Below are 27,590 nucleotides of genomic sequence, written 5' to 3'. Positions count from 1 at the left end.
TTTGCTTTAAATTCCAGAACCGGCTTATTGAGCATCAAAAACCCTGTTCACATTTTAATTAGCATTGCATTGAGTCTAGAGATTTTCCGGAGAATTGATGTCTTAACAATATTGTCTTCCTATCCATGAATATGGTATATTTTCCATTTAATTAAGTATTCTTAAAAGCCTTTCAGAAAGCGTATGCAGTTTTCTACATTATCCTGCTGCCAGAATCATCATCATAGTCCTAACGGTTCTCACTTTATGGAGCACTCTAGGGGTTCCCTGTGTGCCAAGCCTCATTCTCTTACTTTCTGTTCGGTCTTCCCACCAACCTCATGAGGTGGTCCTAGTAATATATGACATTTTACACAGGAAACTGAAGCACATAGAGGTTAACTGACTTGCCCACGAGCCTACAGCTAGTAAATGGCAGAGGAGGAGGTTTAGTTGCTCAGTCGTATCCGACTCTTGTGACCCCATGGACTGTAGCCCTCCAGGTTCCTCTGTCCATGGGGTTCCCCAGGCGAGAATACTGGAGTGGGTTGCCATTTCCTTCTCCAGGGGATCTTCCCGACCTAGGGATTGAACCCAGGTCTCCTGTGTTGCAGGCAGATTTTTTACCAACGGAGCTACAAGGGAAGCCCCAAGAATAATCCTGGAATGGATTGCCACGCTCTCCTCCAGGGGATCTTCCCAACCCAGGGACTGAACCCAGGTCTCCACATTGAAAGCGGATTCTTTACCAGCTGAGCCAAGGATGCCTAGATGTAGAGTCTGTGCTTTCAGTCACTACCCTATGTTGCAAATAGGTTTTTCTGTTCTTGTGTTGGATTTATTCCTACATGCTTATAGGGTTTTTAAATTAAGATATCATTGACATGATGTCACGTCCATTTGAGGTGTACATGTGTTGATTTGATACATTTACATCTTGTGATGTGATTGCCTCTGTAGCATTAGTTAGTCCCTCTATCAGGTCACTTAAGGATCATTTCTTTTTTGTGATGAGGACAATTAAAATTTAGTCTTAGCAAATTTGGAGTTTATAATATGGTATTTTATAGTTTTGTTTCTATTAAAATGGTAGCTTTTGAAAATTATTTTTTAAACTGCTTGTAGAAACAATTAAATAGAAATGTAATTGATTTTTATATATAGATCTTATAACCAGCAACCTTGTTAAGTTTGTCTGTAGACTTTTGAAGGTATTTCTGAGAAGATTCTGATACCAGTGGAAAACAGTACGATCTTCCTCCTTTCCAATCTCACGTCTTTAGTTTCCTTTTCTGGACTTGCTCAGCAGCTAGTACTGCCAGTAGAGATAGTGTCTTGTTCCCAAACTCAGGGAGAGAGACTGCACCTTTTTACCGTTCATTTGGATCATCGCTAGCTGCAGATGTTTTATAATTATATCCTGTGTCAGATTAAAGAAGTTTCTCCCTAGTGTAGTACAAGAGTTTCTGTCAAGAATGGGCATTGAATTTTATTACATGCTTTTCCCTTATCGAGATTTTTTCCCTTTAATCTGTTAATGTGCTGAATGGCTCATATGTGTGCGTGTGTATTAATGTAAACACAATTTGGTCACGATGCTATTCTTTAATACACTATTATATTCAGTTTGCTAATATTTTACCTAAGACATTTGTGTGTGTATGTGTGTGTATGTGTACTATCAGTATAGGACCACATTAAAATAAATCCATAGATTGAAAGTTTTGTTCCTACTCCAGGTTTGCTTAGAGTCAGGCTACCAGTCTGTATGAGGGCAATCAGTAGCCATAACTTTTAAGAGATAGCTTATCATTTTCAAAAATCTTTTTCTTTTACTTCTTTGCTTAAGGTAACTTTCACGTTACCTTTTGGAGATAAACTTCACGTGGGAAAGTTACCCCGTGAGATGATCCGTTCTGTGCAAGCCCCGAATCCTGTCTCCTGGCCTCTTCTCCAGGGAAGCCGCCAAACCAGAGCTCAGGTGCAGCTAGGGACCGACACCCTCACGGCAGGAGTGGCCGTGAGGTGCTGCAGCCTCTTTGAATTTGAGCTGCCTTAAGAGTGTGGCCCGTCCCCACTATCTTTTTGACTCAGTGCCTTTAAGGTAGTTTTGTTTTAGTGTCTTACTTACCGTTTTTTCCAGTGGGGGATTGATCTGGCTATTCAAAAGCAGAAAGTCTTCATGAATTATGAAGTACTTTTCCTCTCGAGCTTTTCTTTCCAAATTCTCTTTTGCAGTACTGATTTTTTTAGACAGAACATTAGATATATTGGGCAGAACATTGGATTTATTAAGTTTTGGGAAAGCCTAACCACTTATTTGTAAGAGATGATGAAAATATATAAAATTAGTGATCCATCGCTACAGTTTAGTGATTCTGGCCTTTCAGTTGTGCTGTATGTTCTATTGCTATTTGAAGGATATGTCTGAGTATTTCTGAGCTCTTAATGTTCTTATCTTGAATATCATTTAGAAAGATGTAACAGCTAAATGTTTATTTTCATGGAACATAAAAGCATGTTATCAAGGAATGTTGGTATAATTTAATGAACATGCTATTGAATTTCAACTTTTTTATCTTATCTATTATTTATGAAAAGAAGCAATGCAATGTTTATTTTCATCAAGGTGTTATCTCTAAAAGTCACTTTTCGTGAATGTGACTTCCAGATTTATTAAAATACATGTCTTAACTATACTTAGATCTAATGTAAGATAATTGCTTGTAATAATCTATTTCTGAATATGTTCATGGGTCCCTAAGACCACCACCAGATTTGTGACTCACTAGAGGAATTCAACATATGACTGTACTTTCAGCTGCATCTGTTGCAGTGAAAGAATATGAAGCAGAATCAGTAAAGAGAAAGGCGGGTGGGGCTCCGTCTAGGGGACCCCAGGGGCAAGCTTCCGAGGGTCCACTCTCACTGAAGTCACATGGGATGTGCTTAATTCCTCCAACAAGTTGTGACATCATGTGTGAAGTGTAGCCAATCAAGGAAGCTCATCAGAGACCCAGCACCTAGAGGTTTTATTGTGGGATGGTTACATAGGCATTCTACACAGGGCATGTTCCAGAATTCCAGACTCACAGAAGAAGAGCAAGGGTTCGACATAACTCAGACTCCTGCACAACTGTTTCCGGCACAGTGATCCACCCTTATGACTTAGCGGGGGTGGGGACAGCCAGGAGCCGTCCTTGGAAGCAGGATGACCAAGCAGGGCTGCTGTGTTAACTCCTGTCTGCACATGGAGTTATGGCTAAATTTACTCCACGGCAAAAATAAATAAATGTTATGTTCTTTATTCATTTCATCCTCACAACAACCATTTCATAGATGAAACTCAGAGAGGTTAAGAAACTTGTCCAAGGTTGCACAGCTAATAAGTGGAAAGTCAGGATTCAAACTCAAGCTTCAGAATCCATGATTTATCACTTTAGTACTTTTTTGAAATTATTTTCATTTTGTCCAACCTCATGGATAGGATGTTTTATACATTTTCACACAGCCATGATTCAAAGCAATTGTCTTCATATAATGTCTTTTAACCCACAGTGTTTTTTCATGGCTTTTAATTTTCAGATTTGGAGAATCATTCTAATGATCACATGCAAGCCTTTCCTGATCTCATAGGCTTTGCTAAGCGTTTGTGTTTCTCAATTAGAGGATCTGAATGGTTTTTGTTTCTCCATTTTCCCGCAGGAGGCCTGTCTGGTCTCTGACCACTCGTTTTAGTCCCACTGTTCTCTCTGCAGTCTCCCTGGTGGCTCGGTGGTAGAGAATCCGCCTGTCAATGCAGAAGATGCAGGTTCGGTCCCTGGGCAGGGAAGATCCCCTGCAGAAGGAAGTGGCCACCCACTCCAGCGCTCTTGCCTGGGAAACCTGTGGACGGAGGAGCCTGGCGGGCTACAGTCCATGGGATCACAAAGAGTCAGATATGACTGAGTGCCTAAATAGCATTCATTCTATGCCTCCCTCAGTAGAGCTGCAAACAGGGAAGGTTTCACTGTGCCATTGTCTACCTCAGTATATTAGACAATGACGTAGATAATAGTCTTTAAATGCCCCTAAGATGGCCATCTGGGGTATAGCTATTAACTAATAGAGTTTGCCTCTCTGTCAGTCAACTTTAGACTATTTTTTTTTCTGGTTGAAATGAAGAGATCCACTGTTCACTATATGCATTCCCAGGAGAATACGTTATCGCTTCAAGAAAGGTTTGAGTGTTAACACATGTGCTGAAATATGATACAGATGTCTAATGTCTTACTGTAATATTATTTTACTGTTCATAGTCACCTGCTTTTTTGATCTCTGCATACGTTTTCTTCCTTTATTCCATAGCACCTGTTCCCAAGAATATATTTACAGTCTGTTGTCTTTTCTAAATGGTTGGTACATATGTTAGGAAAAGGTTGATTTTTACTGGTGTTGTTCAGTAAATACCTTGAGGATTCCTTGTTATTTTATTTTCAGTGTTACTTTATCTCAGGGTAATACCAAAGTACTACTGTTAGTGAAACATCAGGTAAGCAGTCAAGCTGGAGGGCTGAGGTGTGACACTTTCAATAGCTCCTGGATAGGAAGCAGCGTATTGTTAGTTGTATTAATAACTGTTTAAAAAGTATTGTAAAACTTTTAAATCACTACCTGATGATGTGTCCTTTATTTCTACAGGCTTGTAAACCTCATGTCTATTTCGTTAATGCTTCCTCAGTCTCACTCATCTTGTTGGTCAAGACATTCGCTACCTTCTATTCCGAGTCTTTGCACTGAGGTTCCTTGTTTAAACATTGCATCCTGCAGCACGCCAGGCCTCCCTGTCCATCACCAGCTCCCAGAGCTTGCTCAAACTCATGTTCATTGAGTCAGTGATGCCATCCAGCCATCTCATTAGGAAGTTTCTTCCTAATGTAATATTATTTTCGTCTTTTTGGTTTTCACTGCTAGCACTGTAAAGTCAGGTTTATTAAGATACAGTTTATAGATCCTAGACTTGTCCATTAATAAATGTATTATGGTCTGATGGGTTTTGATAAATGTATACAGTTGTGTAACCAGCACCATAATTGACACATAAAATATTTCTATTCAGTTCCCTCCCTATACTCAGTCTCTGGTACCGCTGATTATTATTATTATTGTCCTTTTGTTATTGCCTTTTCCTGAATGCCATGTAAATGAAATCATACAATTTGTAACCTTCTGTATTAGGCTTCTTTCCCTTAATATAATGCATGTGAAATTCATCCATGTCATTGCACAGATCAGATTAAATCATTAGTCACATTCTGTTGTACGGATGTACCAGTTTATCTGTTCATGGACATTGGGTTGTTTCCAGTTGGAGTGATTATGAATGTTGCTGCTGTATAGACATTTGTGTTCAGGTTTTTATTTGGATATTTACCCCCATTTCTTTTGAGTTAATAAGTGTGATTTCTGAGCCACATGGTAGGTGTATATTTGATTTTATAAAGAAACTGGGAAACTTTTTCTGAATTGACTTTACCGTTTTCCATTCCCACAAGCAGAATATGAGACTGTCAGTTGCTGTCCATTGTTACTAGCGCTCAGTATTATTAATTTTTTGTTTTGTTTTTAGTTTTGGCCGTTTCTAACAGGTGTCTAGTGGTATCTCACTGTGCTTCTAATGCGAGCTTCCCTAATGACTGATGACTCAAACAATAGTTTCTTGCTCTGTTTCCCACCCACACCTTTGTGATGCAGGATTTGTTCAAATCTTTGCTTGTATTTTAATGTTTTTTTTAAACTACTAAGTTATAAGAGATTTCTACATATTCCAGATACAAGTCCCAGCCTATGACTTTCATTTTCATTTTCTGTTAAAGACAGAAGTTCTTTATTTTGATGAGATCCAATTTATCATTTTTTTAGAATTCATGCTTTTTTTGGTCTTATTTGTTGCGTAATGCAAGTGTGATGGTTAGTTTTAGGTGTGACCCTGGCTAGACTGTGGTATCCAGTTTTTCATCTGACACCACTCTAGATGTTGCTGTGAAGATATTTTTAAGATGTGATTAATGTTTAATTAATTTAATTGGGGCTTCCCTGGTGGCTCAGCAGTAAAGAATCCACCTGCAATACAGGAGAGGTGTTTGATCCCTGGGTCGGGAAGATCCCCTGGAGAAGGAATGGCACCCCACTCCAGTATTCTTGCCTGGAAAATCCCATGGACAGAAGAGCCTGGCGGGCTACAGACTATGGGGTTGCAAAAGAGCTGGACATGACTTAGCAACTAAACAAAATAGTTAAATGGTAGATCTTGAGTAAAGTAAATTACCATTCCTAATGTGGGTGGGCCTCATCTAACCAGTTAATGTCTATAAGAAAAAGACTGAGATTCCTTGAGTAAGAAGGAATTCTGCCTCTAGACTGAATTCAGACTTGAGAGACTGTAATTTCAACTCTTCCCTGACTCTGTTATTTTTCCTTGATCTTTATATTTGTCTATCCTTGTGCCAATACCACACTCTCTTAATTATATGATTTTATAAGTCCTGATATCTAGTATTATAAGTCCTAGAGCCTTATAATTTCTTCAAAATTGTCTTGACTGTCCTAAACTCAGTGCATTGCCTTATAAAATTTCAAGCTCACGTGCTTAACAACTAGTTTACTGCTCCATAAGTTTTATTAGCTTTCGTTTTAATGAAATAGTCAAGAGAACCAAGCCAATTGACCCCAAAGCCGATATTCTTAATAACTACAGTTACTGCCTCTCAATAAGCCAGAGTTTATAGACAGACATAACTAGTGTATTTTTATCATTTGTTTTCATTTTTATGTTTCTGTCATTTTTTAAAACATTTTCTAGTTTGTTATTTAGTTTCCACTATTAATTTTCAACTTACTACAAACCACCTTCAGTAGAAAAAATGGAAGTGAATTCTCAATTTAGGATCAGTTTGAAATATGGAAGGACTTTTCGTCTATGATGTCAACTAATTTGAGCCCTTTCATCTGACTGTGCAGTCTGTTATTCTAGAGAAAGGAGTCATACAAGTAAATACTAAGAAGGGTATACTTGCAAAGCTTAGACTAGATAGAACTAGGAAAGTATTAATAGGCCAGATGTGAAAGAGGATATACTACTATTAACTTGTGCACCCAAACATATCTCTGACATATCTGATAGAGCAGATAAACTCTCTGTTCTGGAGAGTTTATGCATAATGAATCTTGCTTAAACTTACTCTGTAACTCGGTAACATCCCTGTATTATAATAGGAGACTCCTCACTTCTTTCTTTTTATAATCAGAAAAAACAAGACCTTATAAGGTTATGTTCAGAGTCAGTGAAGCTGAATATCAGGTAATCCTATGTCATAAACCCATTCACCCCACACTTAGAAATCATTGTCTCCAAGAATAACAGGAACAAGCATCTGTGTGAGCCCGGCAGTACACGTGGGCCCACAGGGGAGCCCGGTTTGGTAAAGGCCAGGGAGAGCTTGGTGTTCCCCAGATGCCTTTATTCAGGCAGGCATGTGAAAGAAAATCAGGGGTACATGTAAGCAATTGATAGGTGTTTGAGTCTTTGTTTTGTTTCTTGGTTTTCTGGGAGAACTTTTTGTTTTGGGCAGCTTACCATAGCTAAACAAATTAAATGAAGTGTAGCTTATTGAAAAATAGAACAAATATAAGTTGGGTACGTGGAGTGGTTTCATAGAATTATACCGTAATCAGTATTATAATTACTAAAGTATCTGTAAGACGAGGAAGAAGGCATAACAGGTGCTGTGGTCCTGAAAGAAGCAATGCCAGCATCTAGAAGAGAAAAAGTGATTAAAGGAAAAAAGCAGGAAATGACCTAACTTTCATAAAAGAAGCGGTATCTTCCTAATGTCTTTAAATACAAAAGAAAGAAGCAAGACAGAGTAGACTAAAAAGAAAAATAGTCACATAATGTGAGCCTGTCCACCAGAGCGCAACAAAAACAATGGAAAATGGAAGAACGGGGGCTAAATATTGAAAACAGTGGTGACTGAGTGCTGATCAAAGGACAGGAAGATGGGGGAATGTATTTTGGCAAAAAGAAAAGCCAAAAGAAAGCAGAAAGTACCGTTTAGGTCAATTCAAATGAGGTAAAGGAATAGAGGGAAATAATACCAAATAGACCATGTTCTCAGATAATGAACGTACACCCTAATGTTATGCACATTGCTTAGCAACAAGCAATTTAAAAAAAATGAAAAAGGAAGTACAAAAAGCAATTAAAGAGACATATGCCTTGTAAAGTAATCAGGTGCAAGGTGAAAATGAGACGAGCCAAGATGAAAACTGAATTTAGACCTTAAAGAAGGTTAAAATAAATAATATTCACATTTGTTAATTGTCTTTTAGGTCAGTTTTAAAAAACAGACACCGGATTGTAATAACCATTAAGTAAAATAATTGTCCAAAGTAGACCTATTGATTGCTGTCAAAAATGTTCTCCATATTCTTTGTGCAAAACATTGAAAATAGATTTATATATTCATATGGTTTAATATTTTAAGAAAGTATATTTTAATTCAGTATGATAAGAGCAAATCTGTGAAAATGGTTACTTAAAAATATGATTTAGGAAGGCATTTGGCAATGATTTCCATCTTCCATTTTCTTATTTTGGATATAAATTGTTGCTTTGTACATATTTAATATTTTATTTAAAATATTTAGAATAGCAGGTAGCATCCAACATGTTTGTAAAGTTCAAAAGCACCTTTATGTAAATAATAGCTTCTAAAGGCCAGTAGACGCATTTCAAAATAAGCAAATAAATCGATTCCACCCATACTCAACAGTGAAAATAGAACGCATTTCAATATATAAATTTAGATTTGACCTTGTAAACACCGAAAGCATTACAAACCCCAAATGCCACAGTTACCACAGAATTCATCTGGTGAAAGACTACTGTCTCAAAATATTCTTCAGAGTCTGTCTGAACTGCAAACTAGAATTTTCCTTCTCTCTTTTGAGAGTCTCAAGTTGTTTTCCTCCGACCCATGTAGGCTGAGCGCCGAAGAATTGATGCTTTTGAACTGTGGTGTTGGGGAAGACTCCTGAGAGTCCCTTGGACTGCAAGGGGATCCAACCAGTCCATCCTAAAGGAGATCAGTCCTGAATATTCCTTGGAAGGACTGATGCTGAGGCTGAAACTCCAATACTTTGACCACCTGATGGGAAGAACTGACTCATTGGAAAAGACCCTGCTGCTGGGAAAGATTGAGGACAGAAGGGGACGGCAGAGGATGAGACGGCTGGCTGGCAGCACCGACTCAGTGGGCGTGAGTCTGAGCAAGCTCCGGGAGACAGTGCAGGACGGGAGCCCGACTTGCTCAGTCCGTGCGGTCGCAAAGAGTAGGAACAGCTTAGCGACTGAGCAACAACAATGTAGTAAGTGATGAGCATCGCAGCAGTGGGGTCAGCATCTCCAACAGTCTCAGGGAGAAAGCCCGGACTGCATCACAAATGTAGAAACAATTGAACAAAAAATGGTAACAGGCAGTCTTTTCATTACTGAGTTTAGGCACCTGAATGTCATTACTCATGATACAATGTAGCAACTTTCTGTGAATTAGATTTTTTCCTGCTCACTGTTTTGGGAATGATCAATTGAAGTACACAGTTGGCTCTCAAAATAGTTACTCAGTGACTTACTGTATGAAGGGTGCCTTATGAGTCCCTGATAGCTCAGTTGGTAAAGAATCCTCCTGCAATGCTGGAGATCCTGGTTTGACTCCTGGGTCGGGAAGATCCACTGGGGAAGGGAAAAGCTACCCACTGCAGTACTCTGGCCTGGAGAACTCCATGGACTGTTTCGTTCGTGGGGTTGCAGAGAGTCGGACACGACCGAGCGCCTTTCACTTTCACTTTGACGTGGTGTTCAGAGTGCGCTTGTCATCTCCTTGCCAGCGAACGTGGCTCTTCCTGATCTGTCTCTCTCCCTCCAGCGTCATTTCCATCCTAAAGTAGCCTGCCTTCCACCATCTGGGAGACTCTTCTGATCTCAAATACAAGCACATTACTCTCCTGCCTAAAACTCTTCAAAACGTGGCAGTGGCTGCCGACTTTCTATATATATTTGTTGTTGTTGTTGTTGTTTGTCTGCTGTGCCTTTCGTTCGTTTTCAGCCATGTGGCCCAGCACGCGGGATCTTAATTCACCGACAAGGGGTCAAACCCGTGCCCCGTGCAGGGGAAGCATGGAGCCCGAACCCCTGGACCTTCAGGGGATTCCTCTGATTATACAGTTAGATTGCCTAGATTCCTTCAAATGGTGCTTTTTCATTATCTGCTTCAGGCACCTTCCTACTTCATCTGTGCTCCAGCCACTGTGAAATAGCTGACGTTCCCTAAAGGTTTTGTGACCTGCGTGGCTGTGGCTTTGCACACGCGGCATCCTGTATCTGGAATTTTCCTTTTCTTAACCCTTGTTGTTGTTCAGTCACTAAGACATACTCAGCTCTTTGTGACCCCACGGGCTGCCACGTGCCAGGCTTCCCTGTCCTTCACTGTCTCCCAGAGTTTGCTCAAACCCATGTCCATTGAGTCAGTGATGCCATCCAGCCATCTCATTCTCTGTCGCCCCCTTCTCTTCCCACCTTCAGTCTTTCCCAGCATCAGGGTCTTTCCCAGTGAATCGGCTCTTCACATCAAGTGGCCAAAGTATTGGAGCTTCAGCTTCAGCATCAGTCCTTCAAATGAATATTCAGGACTGATTTCCTTTAGGATGGACTGGTTGGATCTCCTTGCAGTCCAAGGGACTCTCAGGAGTCTTCTCCAACACCACAGTTCAAAAGCATCAATTCTTCAGCACTCAGCTTTCTTTATGGTCCAATTCTCACATCCATACATGACCACTGGAAAAACCATAACTTTGACTAGACAGACCTTTGTCAGCAAAATGATGTCTCTGCTTTTTAATACACTGACTAGGTTTGTCATAACTTTTCTTCCAAGGAGCAAGCAGTCTTTTAATTTCATGGGTGCAGTCACATTTGCAGTGATTTTGGAGCCCAAGAAAATAAAGTCTGTCATTGCCTCCACTTTTTCCCCTTCTATTTGCCGTGAAGTGATGGGACCAGATGCCATGATCTTCATTTTTTGAATTTTGAGTTTTAAGCCAACTTTTTCACTCTATTGTTTCACCCTCATCAAGAGGCTGTTTAGTTCCTCTTCACTTTCTGCCATAAGGGTGGTGTCATCTGCATATCTGAGGTTGATGCTTCCCCTGGCACTCTTGGTTCCAGCTTGTGCTTCATCCAGCCCGGCGTGCAGCATGATGTGCTCTGCATAGAAGTTAAATAAGCCTGCCTGCCTGCTAAGTCACTTCAGTGGTGTCTGACTCTTTGTGAGCCCATGGATTATAGCCCGCCAGGCATTCTCCAGGCAAGAATACTAGAATGGGTTGCCATTTCCTTCTCCAAGTTAAATAAGCAGGGTGACAATATACAGCCTGACGGACTCTTTTCCCAATTTTGTACCAGTCAGTTGTTCCATTCTGGTTCTGTTTCTTCTTGACCTGCATACAGGTTTCTGAGGAGACGGGTAAGGTGGTCTGGTTAACCCTACCTCCCTTTGTTTTACCAGCTTTAACTCATCTCAGACTCCATGTAATTAACACATTCTGCAGGATGTTTTAGCTTCAGAGTGACCAAGAGGAAAAGCAATAGATAGCAAGAGTACAAACTGAGAGAAAATTGTTAATACATGAAGAAGCCTCTCATTCGTTTGAATGTAATGGGGGAAAAATGTGTTAAATGTAAGTAAATATGTGCAATGTAAGGCTTTTCTCATCCTCCAGAGCCCCTAAAACTTTCTTAAAGGACAGTGAGAAACAATACATCTTCCTCAACACCTCGGGCCCCAGCTCATCAGCGTGGTCACTTCCTAAAGCCTTGCTGAGTCGGGAGCCCCGTCCACAGGCCTGCCGGAAGCCCTTGCCCCAGCAGTCTCTGGTCTTCAGCCCTGGACACACAGCGGCAGGGCAGCTTTACCCTGGCTTTTCTGGAAAATAAGTACAAATTGTCAGAAATGCAGTGCAGATTGTGAGCCGTCAGTACATTAGTTGTGACGTTGGGAAATCTGATGGGAGTCAGGAGGAAAAGGTGTAAATTGCAGGATAATATCAAGGGGAAGTCAGTCTGTTAGTAACGCAGGGAATGTGATGGACTTAAAGAAAAGGCATAAATTATGGGGTAATATAAAGCAGAGGTCAGTACATTAGTAACACGAGAAAACTGGCAGATTTGGAAGAAAAGGTGCAAACCGTAGGATAATGTAAAGTAGGTGCTTCACTGCACAGATGAGCTTGCATCTTGTCAAGGAAGTGCGCTGGCCGTGCCGACCATGGCTGGAAGCTGCAGTATTTCTGTCATTCTATTTTGCAGCAGATCTTTATGTCTTTTAGAATTATAAATTAAATTCTAAGTGAATATTGTAGAGAAAAATTATTAGGCTTATTTAGTACAGAAAAAACTGAGAAAGATTCCCTCAAAGCCTCTGAAGGTGTGGACCTGTAGAGCACATGCTTGTCAGCTCTAATAAACACATATCTTTGGGGAGACACGTTTCTGCACATCGTCACACATTCTTCCACAAGGCTCTGTCACTTCTGGGTTCAAGATGGAATTTAAAACAATCATACCGTTTAAAACATGGTAAATGAAAATTTTAATTGATGTTTGACAGATAACGATAGAGCACGGGAACTCCTGGGCCTCTTGTTTCTGCACAGCTTATGAGTGAGGCACTGACTGCCTTTTGTTCCACAGTCTCTTTTCAAGAATGTTTGTATAGCGAGCATCCTTGGAAGATGCAGCTAGTGTTTCTTCCCAGAACAAAAGGCAGGCATGCTTACCAGCCATCCTAAAAGGCCCAGGCTCTGGGGTGCGGCTTTTTGTTTGCACAGGCGCCTCTCTGAGCCCATCCGCATCACATCCCCCCTAGAATCCGGAGGTTCGGAAGCCAACACAAATGCACGGAGCTCTCGCGGCTTGCTGGGCTGTAAGTTATGACGTCCTTTGTCTCTGAGCCGGGAGACCTGGGTCTCCTGCCAGCATCCATGAAACCGATGGTCTGCTTTGGTAGCTTGCAGTGCGACTGAACTCTCAGATCCTTCACAGTTCTTAAGGGTTTCATCAACGAGGTTGGGATGCTCACAATGACATGGCTTTCTGGAAAAATGATGAGGAAATCATGGTTCTTAACAGAAGTTGAAGAAAGTCCAGGGGACTTGGTAGCGGATATGCTGACCAAATTATACAGTCACCCAGGCAGTTGACCCGTCTCTGCTTTGATCCTTGTTGATGAAGATCTGTTAGGGAAGTAGTCACAGTGGATTCACAGACAGCTGTCCAGAGACGACTGGGTTGTGCTTCCTCTTCTTCAGACAGAGAGCTTCCCCACCAGTACGACAGGCAGCCTCAAATCCCCATCATACAAGCTAGAAATGAGGAGTACGCCGGCTCCTATTGAGTAGGCAGGAAGTTCTACCCCGTTTCAGATACCAGCTGTGTAGACAGACGCCCGTTCTGAGAATGAAGGAAATTTTGTGACTGCTGCGGGCAGGTACCAGGAGAATCCCCAGGACTTTGGCCGAGTCTCTGCGGACATGAAGGCGCACGATGCCTGCCAAGGAAGAAAGACAAGAGCTGAGCCATCCTAGGCTCTAAGGCGCCCACTTTAGATCCGTTTGGAGGGAGAGGTCTCCAAGCTTTTGCAGTGTTTATCCAAACTAAATAATATTCTCTTGAAGGTCCATCTTGGCAAAAGAAAAAATTGAAAAGCAAGGGAATGATACATTCAAAGTTTAAGAGAGCAGTTACTTCTGAAGGCAAGCACAGGGCTGAGCACAGGCTGAGATCAGGAAGGGACGTGAAGGCAGCTGCAGTAACACTGGCAGTTCTCTAGTTCTCGGATGGGAACGGGCGCGTAGGTTTTGGTTTCATTATCAAGCTTCATGATGTAGCTGTTTGTTAACATATATTCATTCTTTTGTGTGTGTCAACTATTACATAATAAATTTTTTTGACCAGGTTAGGGAATTTTAGTTTATAATTAATACTGTTGGATTGCTGTGAATGACATAGCATCTGTTAGATTCCTGTATGGATTTCAGTAGAGTAGAGGATAATGTCTTTCCTTGAGAGTGCTACCACATCCAACAGGAAAATGGGACATCTACACAACTTTGTGCAGGAAATACTAGAGAGGTTCAAAGTTTGACCTTTCTTAGATAGTGGGTTTATCATGAAATTTTTGCAAATGAAGTACTCTCATATTTGCCTAAGCTAAGATCAAGTAAGAGTTATTCCTAGATTCTGTTCTTTTTCATTGCTCCTAAAAGCAGACGGTAAATGTTTGTAGATTTATGGTACTAAGGGGACGCCTGGAGGAAGACATGGCAGCCCACTCCAGTACTCTTGCCTGGAGAGTCCCATGGGCAGAGGAACCTGGGGGCTGCAGTCCATGGGGTCACAAAGAGTCAGACACGACTGAAGTGACTTAGCATGCAAGGGGGCATTATCCAGGCATTTGGGAAATTTGGGAAAATATTCTGGGTACTCTACCCACTTCTCTGCCCCAGGGGAATGGAGAAGTCTTATTTCCCTTCCTGACTCTGTCTTCTATCTAGGAGAGAGAGAGAGAGTGTGCAGGCGCCCTCGAAGTCTTTCTCGAGTGCTGAAACTCTAAGGAGAATTCTGTCCTCCTTTTTTATCCCCCAGGAATGACTGCTGCTCCTTGCTGACAGCCGAGCCCCCAGGAGGCCTCTGGGAGCTCTCCAGCCCCTCCTGGTGTGGGAGGACAGTGGCTGCTCGGTCTAGCTGACTCTCAAGGTCACCCCTAAGGTGCGGTCATCATACGACTGCTGAATGTTTCCATCACCCGCTGGGGACTAAACGCTTTCCATGCCGCGTTTCATTCCTCTTTCCAGCACACCCAGGGTGGCTGTTCTCATCACCTTCTTTTTATTTTTGTTTGTTTGTTTGTTTGTTTGGCTGCACTGGGTCTTGAGAGTCCCCTGGACTGCAAGGAGATCAAGCCAGTCAACCGTAAAGGAAATCAACCCTAAATATTCATTGGAAGGACTGATGCTGGAGCTGAAGCTCCATTACTTTGGCTACCTGATGCGAAGAACTGACTCATTGGAAAAGACCCCAACTCCGATGCTTGAAAAGATTGAGGGCAGGAGGAGAAGGGGCTGACAGAGGGTGAGATGGTTGGATGGCATCACTGACTCAATGGACTTGAATTTGAGCAAACTCGGGTAGACAGTGAAGGACAGGGAAGCCTGGCGTGCTGCAGTCCATGGGCTAGTTCTGGCCAGAAGGCAAAGTCTGTTCTGCAGATTCTACAGCTCGTGCTTTTAGCAATGCGACACCCTTGTCATCTCGTCCCTTAATCCTAACAGTAACATGGGAGCGTATGGAACTTTTTTCCGTCATGGACATAGGAAGTCATGTAGTGGGGACAAGAGGGCAAGCTCTGTGACCTCCAGGCAGGACGGGCACTCCCTGGCTGAGATCCCGTTATTCCTCTTCCTAGAGGATTTTATACTTTTCCTTCTTATCAAAACCTTGTTGTCATCGGTATCTGGGTGGTTAATATTTTTGGATAAGTTGGAGTTAACTTTTCCAAAGTATGAGGAGGAGGGACAAGCACCTTGGAGATGTTTTTATTTTGCTAAACATGGTGACATTTCTTTCCCGTGCGGGAAGGAGATGGACGTGGGTGCTTTTGTTTCGGTGAGAAAGCAAGCAGGGTTCGAATTGTGCTTCTGTCTCTGGTTTTCTCGGGAAAGCTACGCATGCCCTTTTCCTCCTGATCTATAATTGGTCCCTAGGAGGGAAGTAAATTACTTGACTCGAAACCAGGCTTCAAAGGCAGAGTTTGAAGTGTCTTTCTTTATCCTTAGCTTGCAGATTTGTCTTTAGTCGGCTACTGAAAAAAATAAACAAACAAATACTTTAATCTGAAGTATTAATCTGAAGGAGGAGCCTCCCCGGGGGATGCCTCAGGCCGGCAGCATCTGGGAGGCGAGTGCTGGTGCTTGAGACTGGGGAGGAGAGCCTCTAGGGTGGTGTTTTCAGGAGAGCCTTTGGCAGGAGATGGTTCACTCCTCGGCCCTGTGGGGTACCAGTTCTTGTTGCTGTTTAGTCGCTAAGTCATGTCCAGCTCTTTGCGACCTCCTGGACTGTAGCCCGCCGGGCTCTGCTGCTGACGTGTCCTTATCTGTACCTTATTTTGGTGGGAAAGACAATGAGTGTTAGTCGCTGAGTCGTGTCCGACTCTTTGCGACCCCATGGACTGTAGCCCGCCAGGCTTCTCTGTCTGTGGGGTTCTCCAGGCAAGAGTCCTGGAGCGGGTCACCATTTCCTATAGCACGGCTACCAGAGAGCCACCCAGGGAATCTCGAGAAGGAAAGGAAGGTGCAAGACCACGGGTGGGGGGTGCCCTTCATTTATGAGCTTAATGTACGTGGTTGATCAGAAGGGCCCCTGAATTTAAAAAATGAATTACCCTCTAAATTCTTACTGGAATGAAATAAACACGGGTAGAATTGCCTAAGTGCAGGGACTATGGGAATTCTTTTCCTTGGAGGTCTTTTAAAAAAAAAATCAGACCATTGAAGGTTAAGATGGAGAGTTATGAAGTAGAGTGGTGCTTTTTGAACTTAAATTTGCACACAAATCACTTAGGAATCTTGTTGCATGAAGATTCTAGTCCATCAGGTCTAGTGCCTGCTCCATCGCTGCAGCCGTATCTGACTCTTTGCGACCCCATGGACTGTAGCCCGCCGGGCTCCTCTGTCCATGGGATTCTCCAGGCAAGAATACTGGAGTGGGTTGCCATTCCTTCTCCAGGGGATCTTCCTGACCCAGGGATCAATCCTGCATCTCTGGCATCTCCTGCATTGTCAGGTGGGTTCTTTAGCACCACTTCCCTGGTGGCTCAGATGGTAAAGCATCTGCCTACAATTTGGGAGACCGGGTTTGATCCCTGGGTCGGGAAGATCCTTTGGAGAAGGGAATGGTGACCTGCTCCAGTACTCTTGCCTGGAGAATCCCACGGACGGAGGAGCCTGGCAGGCTACAGTCCATGGGATCAGACAGGACTCAGCAACTTCACTTTCTTTTCTTTAGCAGTAGCGCCACCTGTGAATAGAGTTGGACCCAGATGTGGCCTTGAACCGGAGTTTCTCAGCATCTCCTGTGCTGGTAGTGGGTGAATTCTTTATCACTTATCGCCACCTGGGAAGCAGAAACCAAGAAACCATTCAGCACATTCAGGCCCTATAAACTGGTGATGAGCCAGTAGCCCTGTTCCTGACTCATACTTAGGTACCATCTCATTAGGAAAGTAGACCTTAGGTAAATAATTACGTTGAAACGAGATCACAGATTTCTCTATCTGCTACTTCAGAAAAGTGAAGGATATCATGACTGATGATAAGTGGACCTAATCAGTGATGGGGGGTTAGGTGGCTTCTCTGAGCGGGTACATTTCAGCAGCACCCTGGGGATCTAGTCAGTTCAGCCAGGTGAGGGCTTGGGGGGCAGGCCAGGCCTTGGGGGAGCATCTCAGACAAAACGCCCAGGGCGTGTGAAACCCGGGGAGGAGCGGTTCTCGGTACTTCTGAGGAATTGCCAGTGAGACTTGAAGGGGGAGGGCCTGTGGGCACAGGGGCCCTGAGAGAGGCCAGCCCTATCCCAGGCATTGTCGGACACACCCGGGCTTGGCACCGCAAAGATCTGGGCTCTGACTTCACGAATTTTCAAGTGAAGGAGCTTCCCAGGTGGCACAATGGTAAAGACTCTGCCTGTTGATGCAGGAGACCCTAGAGATGTGGGTCCAGCCCCTGGGTCGGGAAGATCCCCTGGAGGAGGGCATGACAACCCACTCCAGGGTTCTTGCCTGGAGAATCCCACGGACAGAGGAGCCTGGTGGGCCGCAGTCCCTGGGGTCGCCAAGCGTCGGATGCGACCGCACACGCACACACGCAGTGACAGGTTGTAACGTGTGGCCCCGACTGTAAGTGCAGGTTTGAGGAAGGGAAGCAGCCTCAGCCAGGCCGTCCAGGTCTAAAGGGCGAACAGAGCAAGCGTGCTGTTGCCTCGTCTGTGAAAGGTGTGACCGAGGGCTGCCCAGCAAGGCTCCCGTTCCAGAGTATCTTCCTACTCACCCCTGGCACAAAGTCTAAAGTCCTGTAACTGAAGAACTCATCTCTGTTAAAACTCAGGCTCCCTAACGACCGAGGTGTAGTGAAAATTAGGGCATAAATCGACATTTCATGATTGTGAAGACCCCCAGGCATCCTTTTCCCTTCCCTCCATGACATCGCTTCCTCCTGTAGATGTCCAGGTCTCAGATGTCAGTCATTAAATCAACACTTGACTTCAAGACAGGATCAGTCTAATATGACTTAAATGGATTTTAGAATGCAGTTTTGTGGCTTCTCCTAGGACATGAATGTGTGGCTGGTTGTAACTCTGATTGCCCTCCTGATAAAGGAAATGTGTTGGCTCTCCCAGCTGAACCCTGGAGAGGTGACAGTGGCCCGGGGCTCATTTGTTCAGAGCTGGGGCTCAGGCTCTACCTCTCTGATATTCTTTCAGCCTTGCCCTCTCCCTGTTCCCCTGAGATCTCACCCTGATGCTCCTCGTGGTGGTAGCACTGACTGCAGCGGCTCCAGCCCTCACGCCCACCACCCCCTAGCCCTAGCTGAAAGAGCCACTCTACTTAGACCAGAGGGTGAGAGGTTCTAGGCTTCCCTCTATGGTCCTGGGACAGTCCTCAACCAGTTATGAGGAATATCTGGAATACCAGGAATATCTGCTCATCCAAGAACCAGTCAGTGCAGGCGAGGTGCTGGCACCCTGCTGGTTGGCTGAGCTCACCCTGGAGCCATGGGAATGGGTGGGGTCTCTTCCTCCCAAGTCACTGGGATCCTTGATAACAGCCATGGGGACGGGTCTGGGGTTTCTAGGGAAGCTAAACAATGCCAGCAGCATAGGGGTATTTATGTTTTAAACCTTACATCTACTTACAGAAGTTCCAGAGATGTGGGCATCAGTAAGAGAGTGGGAGTGACTTATTTTTAGAGTAGACGGTGAGGACGCAAGTTCAGAGCCCCTGAAACTTGTGTTCCCCGCACCAGCCTCCCCGACACACTCAGGCAGCCACTGATCTGCTCGTGGATCTCAGGTCACCCGGTGGTTTTGGTCTCTGACACTCCTGTGCCGTTGGAGAGTCTGATTTTTTTTAATATTTATTTATTATTTATTTGGCTGGACCAGGTCTTCATTGGGACACGTGGGATCTTCGATCTTCATTGTGGCCCTCACGGTCTTTAGCTGAGGCAGGCAGACTCTTCGTTGCAGCGTGTGGGATCTAGTTAGTTCCATGATTAGGGATTGAACCATGGCCCCCTGCATCGGGAGCACAGAGCCTCAGCCAAAAGACCCTGATGCTGGGAAGGATTGGGGGCAGGAGGAGAAGGGGACGACAGAGGATGAGATGGCTGGATGGCATCACTGACTCGATGGACATGGGTTTGGGTAAACTCCGGGAGTTGGTGATGGACAGGGAGGCCTGGCGTGCTGCAATTCATGGGGTCGCAAAGAGTCAGACACGACTGAGCGACTGAACTGAACTGAACTGAGGGTGTGGTAGGTGGAATTCAAAAAACATGTAGATCCTATTTGTTTAGGACAGTTATACATTATTTAAAACGTATTTAAAACATTTTGAACAGTGTTCCTCATCGATGTATTAGAATGACTGTGTCAATGGGAGTTTGGTGGAAGGGAATGGCAAACAAGGGTTATTGGTCAGTGGAAAGTTTTGTAATCTTTTGTTCTCTGTATATTTTATCTAAGTTTAAAGAGATTTTATTTTCGCTACTGTTTATTTATCTACTCTCTGGTTGCGGTGCCTGGGCCTCTCACGAGTGGCTTCTCTCATGAAGCACAGCTCCACACGCGGGCCCCGTATCAGGCACATGGACTTAGTTGCTCTGCAGCAGACGCGATCTTAGTTCCCTGACCAGGGATCCAAGTCATGTCCCCTGCATCGGCAGGCAGATTCTTCACTCTAGACCACCAGGGAAGGCCTCAGTTCAGTTCAGTTCAGTCACTCAGTCGTGTCTGACTCTTTCCAACCCCACAGACTGGAGCACCAGGCCTCCCTGTCCATCACCAACTCTCATAACTTATCAAACTCATGTCCATTGAGTCGGTGATGCCATCCAACGGTCTCATCCTCTGTCGTCCCCTTCTCCTCCCACCTTCAATCTTTCCCAGCATCAGGGTCTTTTCTAATGAGTCAGTTCTTCACATCAGGTGGCCAAAGCATTGGTTTCAGCTTCAGCATCAGTCCTTCCTGTGAATATTCAGGACTGATTTCCTTTAGGATGGACTGGTTGGATCTTCTTGCAGTCCAAGGGATTAGGGAAGTCCTAAAGAGATTTTAAAATTCAGAATAAATGAATGTCCATTTTTTTTAAACAGGAATGGTTTTATTTCTTACAATTTTTACTTGTCTAAATCATCCAAAGCTATATTGAATTCTTCAGAAATCTTGGCAAATAAGGCAAAGTATATAACATTAGAAAATTTCAACCCCAGGTTCTTTCTTTCTTTCTTAACCAACTGCATTCTGTTAATATTCACGTAAGTATTAAAATAAAAAGGAGCATTTGTGGCCACACCAACAAACATGCATTCTGTGCAGGGTGCTGGGAGTGCAGAGGAATAGAAGGTGACCTTCCTGTCCCCGGGAACCAGCGTATGATCCATTTGGAGAAAAAGAGAAAAACATGGAAAATAAATAGTAGCAGATTATTCACTGCCTGTTTCCACTAAGCCTAAGTCTAAGTGTGAGTCACTCAGTCGTGTCTAAACTCTTTGTGACCCCATGGGCTGGGGCCCACCAGGCTCATCTGTCCATGGGATTCTCCAGGCAAGAGGACTGGAGGGGGCTGCCGTTTCCTTCTCCAGGGGATTTTCCCAGCCCAGGAATTGAACCTGGGTCTCCTCAATTGTAGGCAGATTCTTTACCGTCTGAGCCACCAGGGAAGCCCCCTAGTTCTACTAGGTGAGATGAAATAAGCAGTTCAGAAAAGGGAGCAATTCTCTGGGGAGGGGTGGTCCTGCAGAGGATGAGAGAGGCTCTGATACTGTACGGAAGGGGAGGACCTCATAGGTTGCCAAGTAAGTTTGCTTTTGTAGTTGCATTTTCTTCCATCTCCCCTAAAATTATTATGAGAGCATACTGTTTGATTGCAAGATTTGCTTTGGTATATTCCAGTGTCCTGTGGGACTGGGATGCTGGGAAAGATTGAAGGCAAAAAGAAGAGGATGGCAGAAGATGAGAAGGTCAGATAGCATCACCAACGCAGCAGACACGAATCTGAGCAAACCCTGGGAGGCAGTGAAGGCAGGGGAGGAAGGACGCAACTTAGTGACTGAACAACAGCAACAGAATTGTTAGGATCTGGTCTTATGGATCACTTCTGACTGTATATTTTCCAAAACTTCTGTAATGGTTCCCTATTGTTCTTTTAGAATTATTTTACAATATATAATTCTAAATTTCTTTTATAGTGAGAACAAAACTATTACCAAAAGCAAACTAGAAGATAAAAGTATCAACAGGTGTATTTCTTGTGAAATAAATGTAGGGACCATTTCTTATCTATAAGAGGTAAAGACTGTTCTACCTACATAGTCACTATTTTTCAGCATCTGTTCTCCACTGCAGCCTTGACACATTCACTCGTGAGAATTTCAGAAAACTGAATCTGACTACAATCAAGCTGGCAGAGTTCTTCCCTGGATTTATTTGACATTAATTTGTTAGATTAGTCTTCAGTCAATACATTAGGAGTAAACATAAAATTTCCGTTTAGTGTTATTTCTTCCCATTAATCATTTCCTGTCCTTGACTCTCCATCTCTTTCCAGCAAGTCTGTGAGCACCCATCTTTGGCCTGTGAGTTCCTTTTGGGCAGGACTCATTGACTCCCCGGAGCTTTGAGTAGTGCTCAATGAAAGCTTAGTGAATGAGTGAAAACAACACTCCACATATGGTTAGAAAGAAGAAATACGGAGGAGATTAGGTATAAATATATGTGTATGATTTTAATTTTCACATGTATTTTTTTTAAACAATCTTAAAAAAGAATATTTATTTATTTGGCGGCCTCCAGTCCTCGCTGCAGCAAGCGGGATCTCTGGTGCAGTTCGTTGGCTCTTATGCTGCAGCGTCAGACTCTCAAGTTGTGGTTCTCAGGCTCCAGACCGCAGACTCAGCAGCTGCAGCACTTGGGTTTAGTTGCTCGGCACGTGAGATCTTAGTTCCTTGACCAGGGATCGAACTCTTGCATTGCAAGGCAGATTCTTAACCGCTGGACCATGGGGGAAGTCCCCTGAACAATCCATCTTATGAAAGTAACTTCCTGCTGGTTTTACCTGGTCAGAAGCTAACCTTGATTTGAAGGGAGCAAGATTTATGAGCCTCTCGAGGCTCAATATTTTTGAACATCAGGTATTTTGTAAGAAGGGCCTGCTCTCTGTGACATATTAACACGTCTGACAAAGTGGATGTTCACATTTTAAAAGATCTTCGGCTGCCTCTTCTGCATAATTAAGTTCTTTTCAGAGCAGCTTCTACACTGTCGACTCCACACGTGTATCTCAGACTAGTCAACACAACTCGAATCTGATCACCAGCTTCTCAAAGCCGTCCTTCACTGCGCAGCAGGCGGCTTCCTGTCAGAATTCATTTCCCATTTGGAAAATCTCTCTCTGGCCCGCAGACTTTTGGACACAATTCATCCTTCACATGTTTGAGTCTGCCCCTTGTCATCCATCCTTAGCGCCTCAGATGCCAAAAGACCCTTTTGTAATCAGAGTGATAAAATCACCGTAAACGTCAGGAGAGAGAAAAGTAAGGAGAAGGTATGAGGATTTTTGTTCCCTTAATCTTTCTAATTTAAAAAATGCTTTTATCGTGCATCTATTTCTATTACTACAGTTTAAGAAATTGAAGTAATAACTGTTATGGTTGAAGCCAGATGTTTTCTCAGTCCCTTCAGGCTGTGTATAATTAGCTTAAGCTTCGGCAGAGTTGCAGTCAGTTCAGTTCAGTTTGGCAAACACGGCGACCCTTTGGCAGGCCCCGTTCCTGTGGTCTCTACACAAACTGCCCTTGAGTTGGGTAGAGTGAGTGTGACTGATGCACATATGACTGCTGGGGAAACTAAAACCCACCGCGGAAGGGGAGCAGGTTGGGCAGGTATCGTCCAAGAAGGAGTTTCGTGCTGGAGAAAGTAGAAGGTTTGGCTTACAAGGAGGGGAGTCGTGCCAGGTAAGGGGCACTGAGGTGGGATTCAGCAGGGCAGGTGCTGATTCTTGGACAGGGATGGGACGCGATGGGAACGGTCTTCATCTAGCTTCAGGCTGCAGGATGGACCAGAGCTGGTCCCGGGAAGCCACGGTAACTGTCCAGGGCTTCATCGATGAGGTCGTGTTTCCAGAGTAAAGGAGATGGACGGTTGAAGAGGAAGTCAGATCTTAGGAACGTTACACAGAAAGAATCTGATAGCCTCCAGGGCTGATTGGATCCTGGGAAGCAATGCCAAGAGAACTGTCTGTTAGCGCCCAGGGCTGGGAAGCCTGGGTGTGTGGGAGAGCTGTCCGTTAGCGCCCAGCACCTGTGTGCAAATGAGGTGCTCGTTAAGTATTTGATGGCTGAGTAAATGGCCTGTCTTGTATTCTCTCCACTCTGGTGGTGGAGAACCGTCAGACTAAGCATCAGAAGCGATTATGAGCTTAAAACCGTGGAGATCTCCACGTTCCCCCCCCCCCCACCTGTTAATGTAGACGGAGGACTAGACCGCACAGCAGGCCAGGCGGAGACGTGAGAGGGTGCGGGTGATGGTGGGGGTGGGGGGGAGCAGGTAAGGAGAGGGCAGGAGGGGGCCTGCAACTGCATCTCCCTGAGAGCAAGCGGAAGGAGAGGGCAGGAGGGGGCCTGCAACTGCAGCTCCCTGAGAACAAGCGGAAGGAGAGGGCAGGAGGGGGCCTGCAACTGCAGCTCCCTGAGAACAAGCGGAAGGAGAGGGCAGGAGGGGGCCTGCAACTGCAGCTCCCTGAGAACAAGCGGAAGGAGAGGGCAGGAGGGGGCCTGCAACTGCAGCTCCCTGAGAACAAGCGGGAGACGCGGCTTCAGGGAGACAGGGTGAATGGAGGTGTCAAAAAATAGGAGGCCTAAGTTTGATTTTGTACCAGAGAAGGGCAAAATGCTGACCCTTGAGGAGCCTCAGGAAAGTGGCAGGAGTGGATGCCAGCTGGCAAAGACCCTGAGTAGGGAGGCGATGTTTGTGTTATTGGTGAGACGGTAGACAAGAGCCTTCCTTCGGTTGCTTCCAGTGATAAACCCCTTTGAAGGAGACCTGCTCCTTAGCTGACTCGTGTGATGTCTCAAAATGCCAGCATGCCATTAATACCTGTATCTCGAAAATGCACCTATTTCCACACTGTAACCCCAAAACGTTATTTTTACAAACCATTTGAAGATAACATTTTTATTTTCTTTGGTTCTACTCTTTCAAAGTTTCGTTTATCCCTCTCGGAGATTTATTTCTAGGTCATTGATTCAGATTTCAAAACCAGCATTTTCTATGAGCTTATTTTATGCCTACTAGAGTTGAAATTCAAACATTTTCTGAGAGTAGCAACTGAAATAGCTTCAAAGACATTTTTCACATCCACCTTGTTTTTTTCCTTTGCTGATTGTATCTTTTCAAAAACGCCCCAGATTGATAGCTCCTGAGATATAGTATGCCTGTAGTAACAACACAGGCTTTTGAGAATTGAGAAATATACTCTCTTTTTGTCCTGGTTCTTGAAGAAGTCCTTTACTCCTAAACGGAAGCTTCCACTTAGGAAAAAAAGTGCGTAAGAACAGGAGTCGCAGGACCTGGATTCAGTTCCCTTCTTTGTTGTGTGATCTTGGAGATTGTAGTAGAGGGTCAGTTAGGTCTCTTTCAAGAAAAAAAAATCTCAGAAGATCCTTGCTGGTTATCCATTTTAAATACAGCAGTGTGTATGCACCACCGACTCGGTGGACGTGAGTTTGAGTCAGCTCCGGGAGTTGGTGATGGACAGGGAAGCCTGGTGTGCTGCAGTCCATGGGGTCGCAAAGAGTCGGACACAACTGAACAACTGAACTGAACTGTGTGTACATGTCACTCTCAAACTCCCCAAATATCCCTTCCTCCCACCCTTTCCTCCTTCCGGCAACCATGGACCTACTGTATAGCCCAGGAAACTCTGCTCCATATTGTGTGGCAGCCTGGATGGGAGGGAAGTTTGGGGGAGAAAGGAGACGTGTGTGTGGATGGCAGAGTCCCTCTGCTCTCCACCGGAAACATCACATTGTTAATCAGCTATACTCTAATATAAAAAAAAAGTTTGTTTTTTTAAAACTGCCATGGAATTTGCTACCAAAAGAAAATAATAAAATAAAATAAATCTCAGAATCTGTGAATATACTTTATCATTTAACTTAGTCATCAAGCCTACCATATGGTGTGATTCCACATTTGGAGATGTTCTGTTTATGGTGGGTCATCATCTGCCCCTTTGTTTGGCTGACTCTCCTGTCCTTCTAACTGCATGGTGTGTATTTTCTGGTCTCCAGTGGCCCCCAGCCCCCACACCCCAGCGCCCAGCACCTCTGGTGCAGATCAGGTGCTCGGTAACTATTTGACGATTGAGTAAATGGCCTGTGTTATATTATGCTCCACCCTGGTGATGCAGAACCATCAGACTAAGCATCAGAAGCAATTATGAGTTTAAAAGCATGGAGATCTCCACGTCCAACCCCCCCACCTTCAGTATTTGAGTTTCTATAAATCGGCCTTTCACATCCATACTTAAAAATATCCCCATTGGTCATGCTCATGTGAGAAGCGCTGATCTACCATCTGTGAGTTCCTGGAGGTCACAGATTAGTTTCTATCGGTTCATTCCCAACCCCTAGGGTCATCTCTGGCAGAAAGTAGGTACACAGTGTTTGTGAACAAATGAATCTAAATTTTGCGATTAATGATAAATGAGAACAAAATGCTCCTTCTTTTGGTTGCAGATATAACACCTCTAAACTTTAAATACTAATTTATACTACTCATAATAAATTCTATTTTTAAAGAAATGGAATGAATTGAATGCCTAAATTACCAGTTCTGATAAATTTAAAAATTGATAGTTTGTCACCTAATAATTGTGGCTAGAACTCCTTCGCTTTATTTGCTTAATTCTTACAGTTTAATGATGAGTCATTTCCTTTCATTATTACTTGCTTTCCCATCTTGTTGTTCAGTGGCTAAGTCGCGTCTGACTCTTTGCGACCCCGTGGACTGCAGCACACCAGGCTCCCCTGTCCTTCACTGTCTCCCAGAGTTTGCTCAGATCATGTCCACTGGGGCAGTGGTGTTATCTAATCACCTCATCCTCTGCTGCCCGCTTCTCCTTTTGCCTTCTGTCTTTCCCAGCATCAGGGTCTCTTCCAAGTATTTGCAGCAGGTGGCCAAAGTATTGGAGCTTCAGCTTCAGCATCGGTCCTTCCAATGAATATTCAAGGTTAATTTCCTTTAGGATTGACTGGTTTGATCTCCTTGCCTTGCCATACAGCTTGTTTTAAATTGTCTTTAAGAAGTCACAACCTATCACTCTCTTTCAGTGACATAATTCTGGTATTTTAAGCTATAGTTTCTTGATAGGTCGTGATGTGAAGCTGGGAAAGACATAGAACCAGCATTAACTCCATGTCATCTCACAGCTCATGATCGTGTGTATCATATTTCTGTGCTCCAGAGAAGAGAAATGGCATTGGTTTTTAACTAAGAATATCATGCTCTCCTGAATACAAAACGCTTGTCACTAATACCCTATTGACCTGTGTCTTATCTATTTCTGAGTGACAAGTTACCATGACACTTAGCAGATTAAAGCGATAAACATTTAGTATCTCACATAACACCTGTGGGTCAGGAATCTGGGAATGACTGAGCCGCTGGTCCTGGCTTCTCTTGCCCCCCATAAAGTTACACTCAGGATGTCAGCCAGGACTGTGGTCATCTGAAGGCCTGGCTGGGCCGGAGGACTCACCTCCCAGGCGGCCCCCTCAGACGCCGGGCAGCATGGTGCCTCTCGTTCATGGGGCCCCTCGTCAGGGCTGTGTGAGTGTCTTCACAGCAGAGTGACCGTCAGGTGTTTGGTTGGTGATTTCATATATGAACTCTCAGGAAGACAGGAGGAAGGTTAGGTCAGTAGCAGTGGTAAGCCTAAATGTGGGTTAAAAAAAAAACACATCCAGCTTAACAAAAGTGGTAAGTAAGCCAGGCATCAGATGTTTACACAATTAACCCATTTCAAAGGAGTTCTCTTTCAGTTCTTCTGCATCATCTCAGTCTTCCGTCTTCATGAAACTTGCTCACATCCTGATCTGGCATTCATATGTTGCCACACTTCTTGGTCCGTATCTGTCTGCCCCACTAGACTGGAAGTGCAAGGTGCAGAGCTGTGACTTT

At 44.0% G+C, this 27,590-nt stretch overlaps 1 protein-coding gene across 22 annotated transcripts in view; it reads left to right on the top strand.

Moving 5' to 3' along the window:
• EFCAB11 (EF-hand calcium binding domain 11) overlaps positions 1-27,590 on the top strand; it is a 221,690-nt gene that overhangs the window by 71,623 nt on the left and 122,477 nt on the right. The window contains exon 6 of one of the 22 annotated variants that reach the window (XM_081510843.1): positions 21,303-25,535. The exons of 19 other annotated variants lie outside the window; for them this stretch is intronic. In XM_081510843.1, coding sequence (XP_081366969.1) covers positions 21,303-21,336 — 34 coding nt within the window. In that variant the 3' untranslated portion in view covers positions 21,337-25,535. Of the gene's footprint in view, positions 1-3,684; positions 5,477-9,002; positions 9,140-21,302; positions 25,536-27,590 lie in introns of those variants that run through there. 2 more of the 22 variants (XM_081510840.1, XM_081510839.1) reach the window with 2 other exon arrangements.

Source organism: Giraffa tippelskirchi, chromosome 7 (genome assembly GCF_054371585.1).
Source record: "Giraffa tippelskirchi isolate mGirTip1 chromosome 7, T2T-mGirTip1v1.2.pri, whole genome shotgun sequence".
Classification (NCBI taxonomy): Eukaryota; Metazoa; Chordata; class Mammalia; order Artiodactyla; family Giraffidae; genus Giraffa; species Giraffa tippelskirchi.
This window is presented reverse-complemented; position numbering and strand designations above follow the sequence as displayed.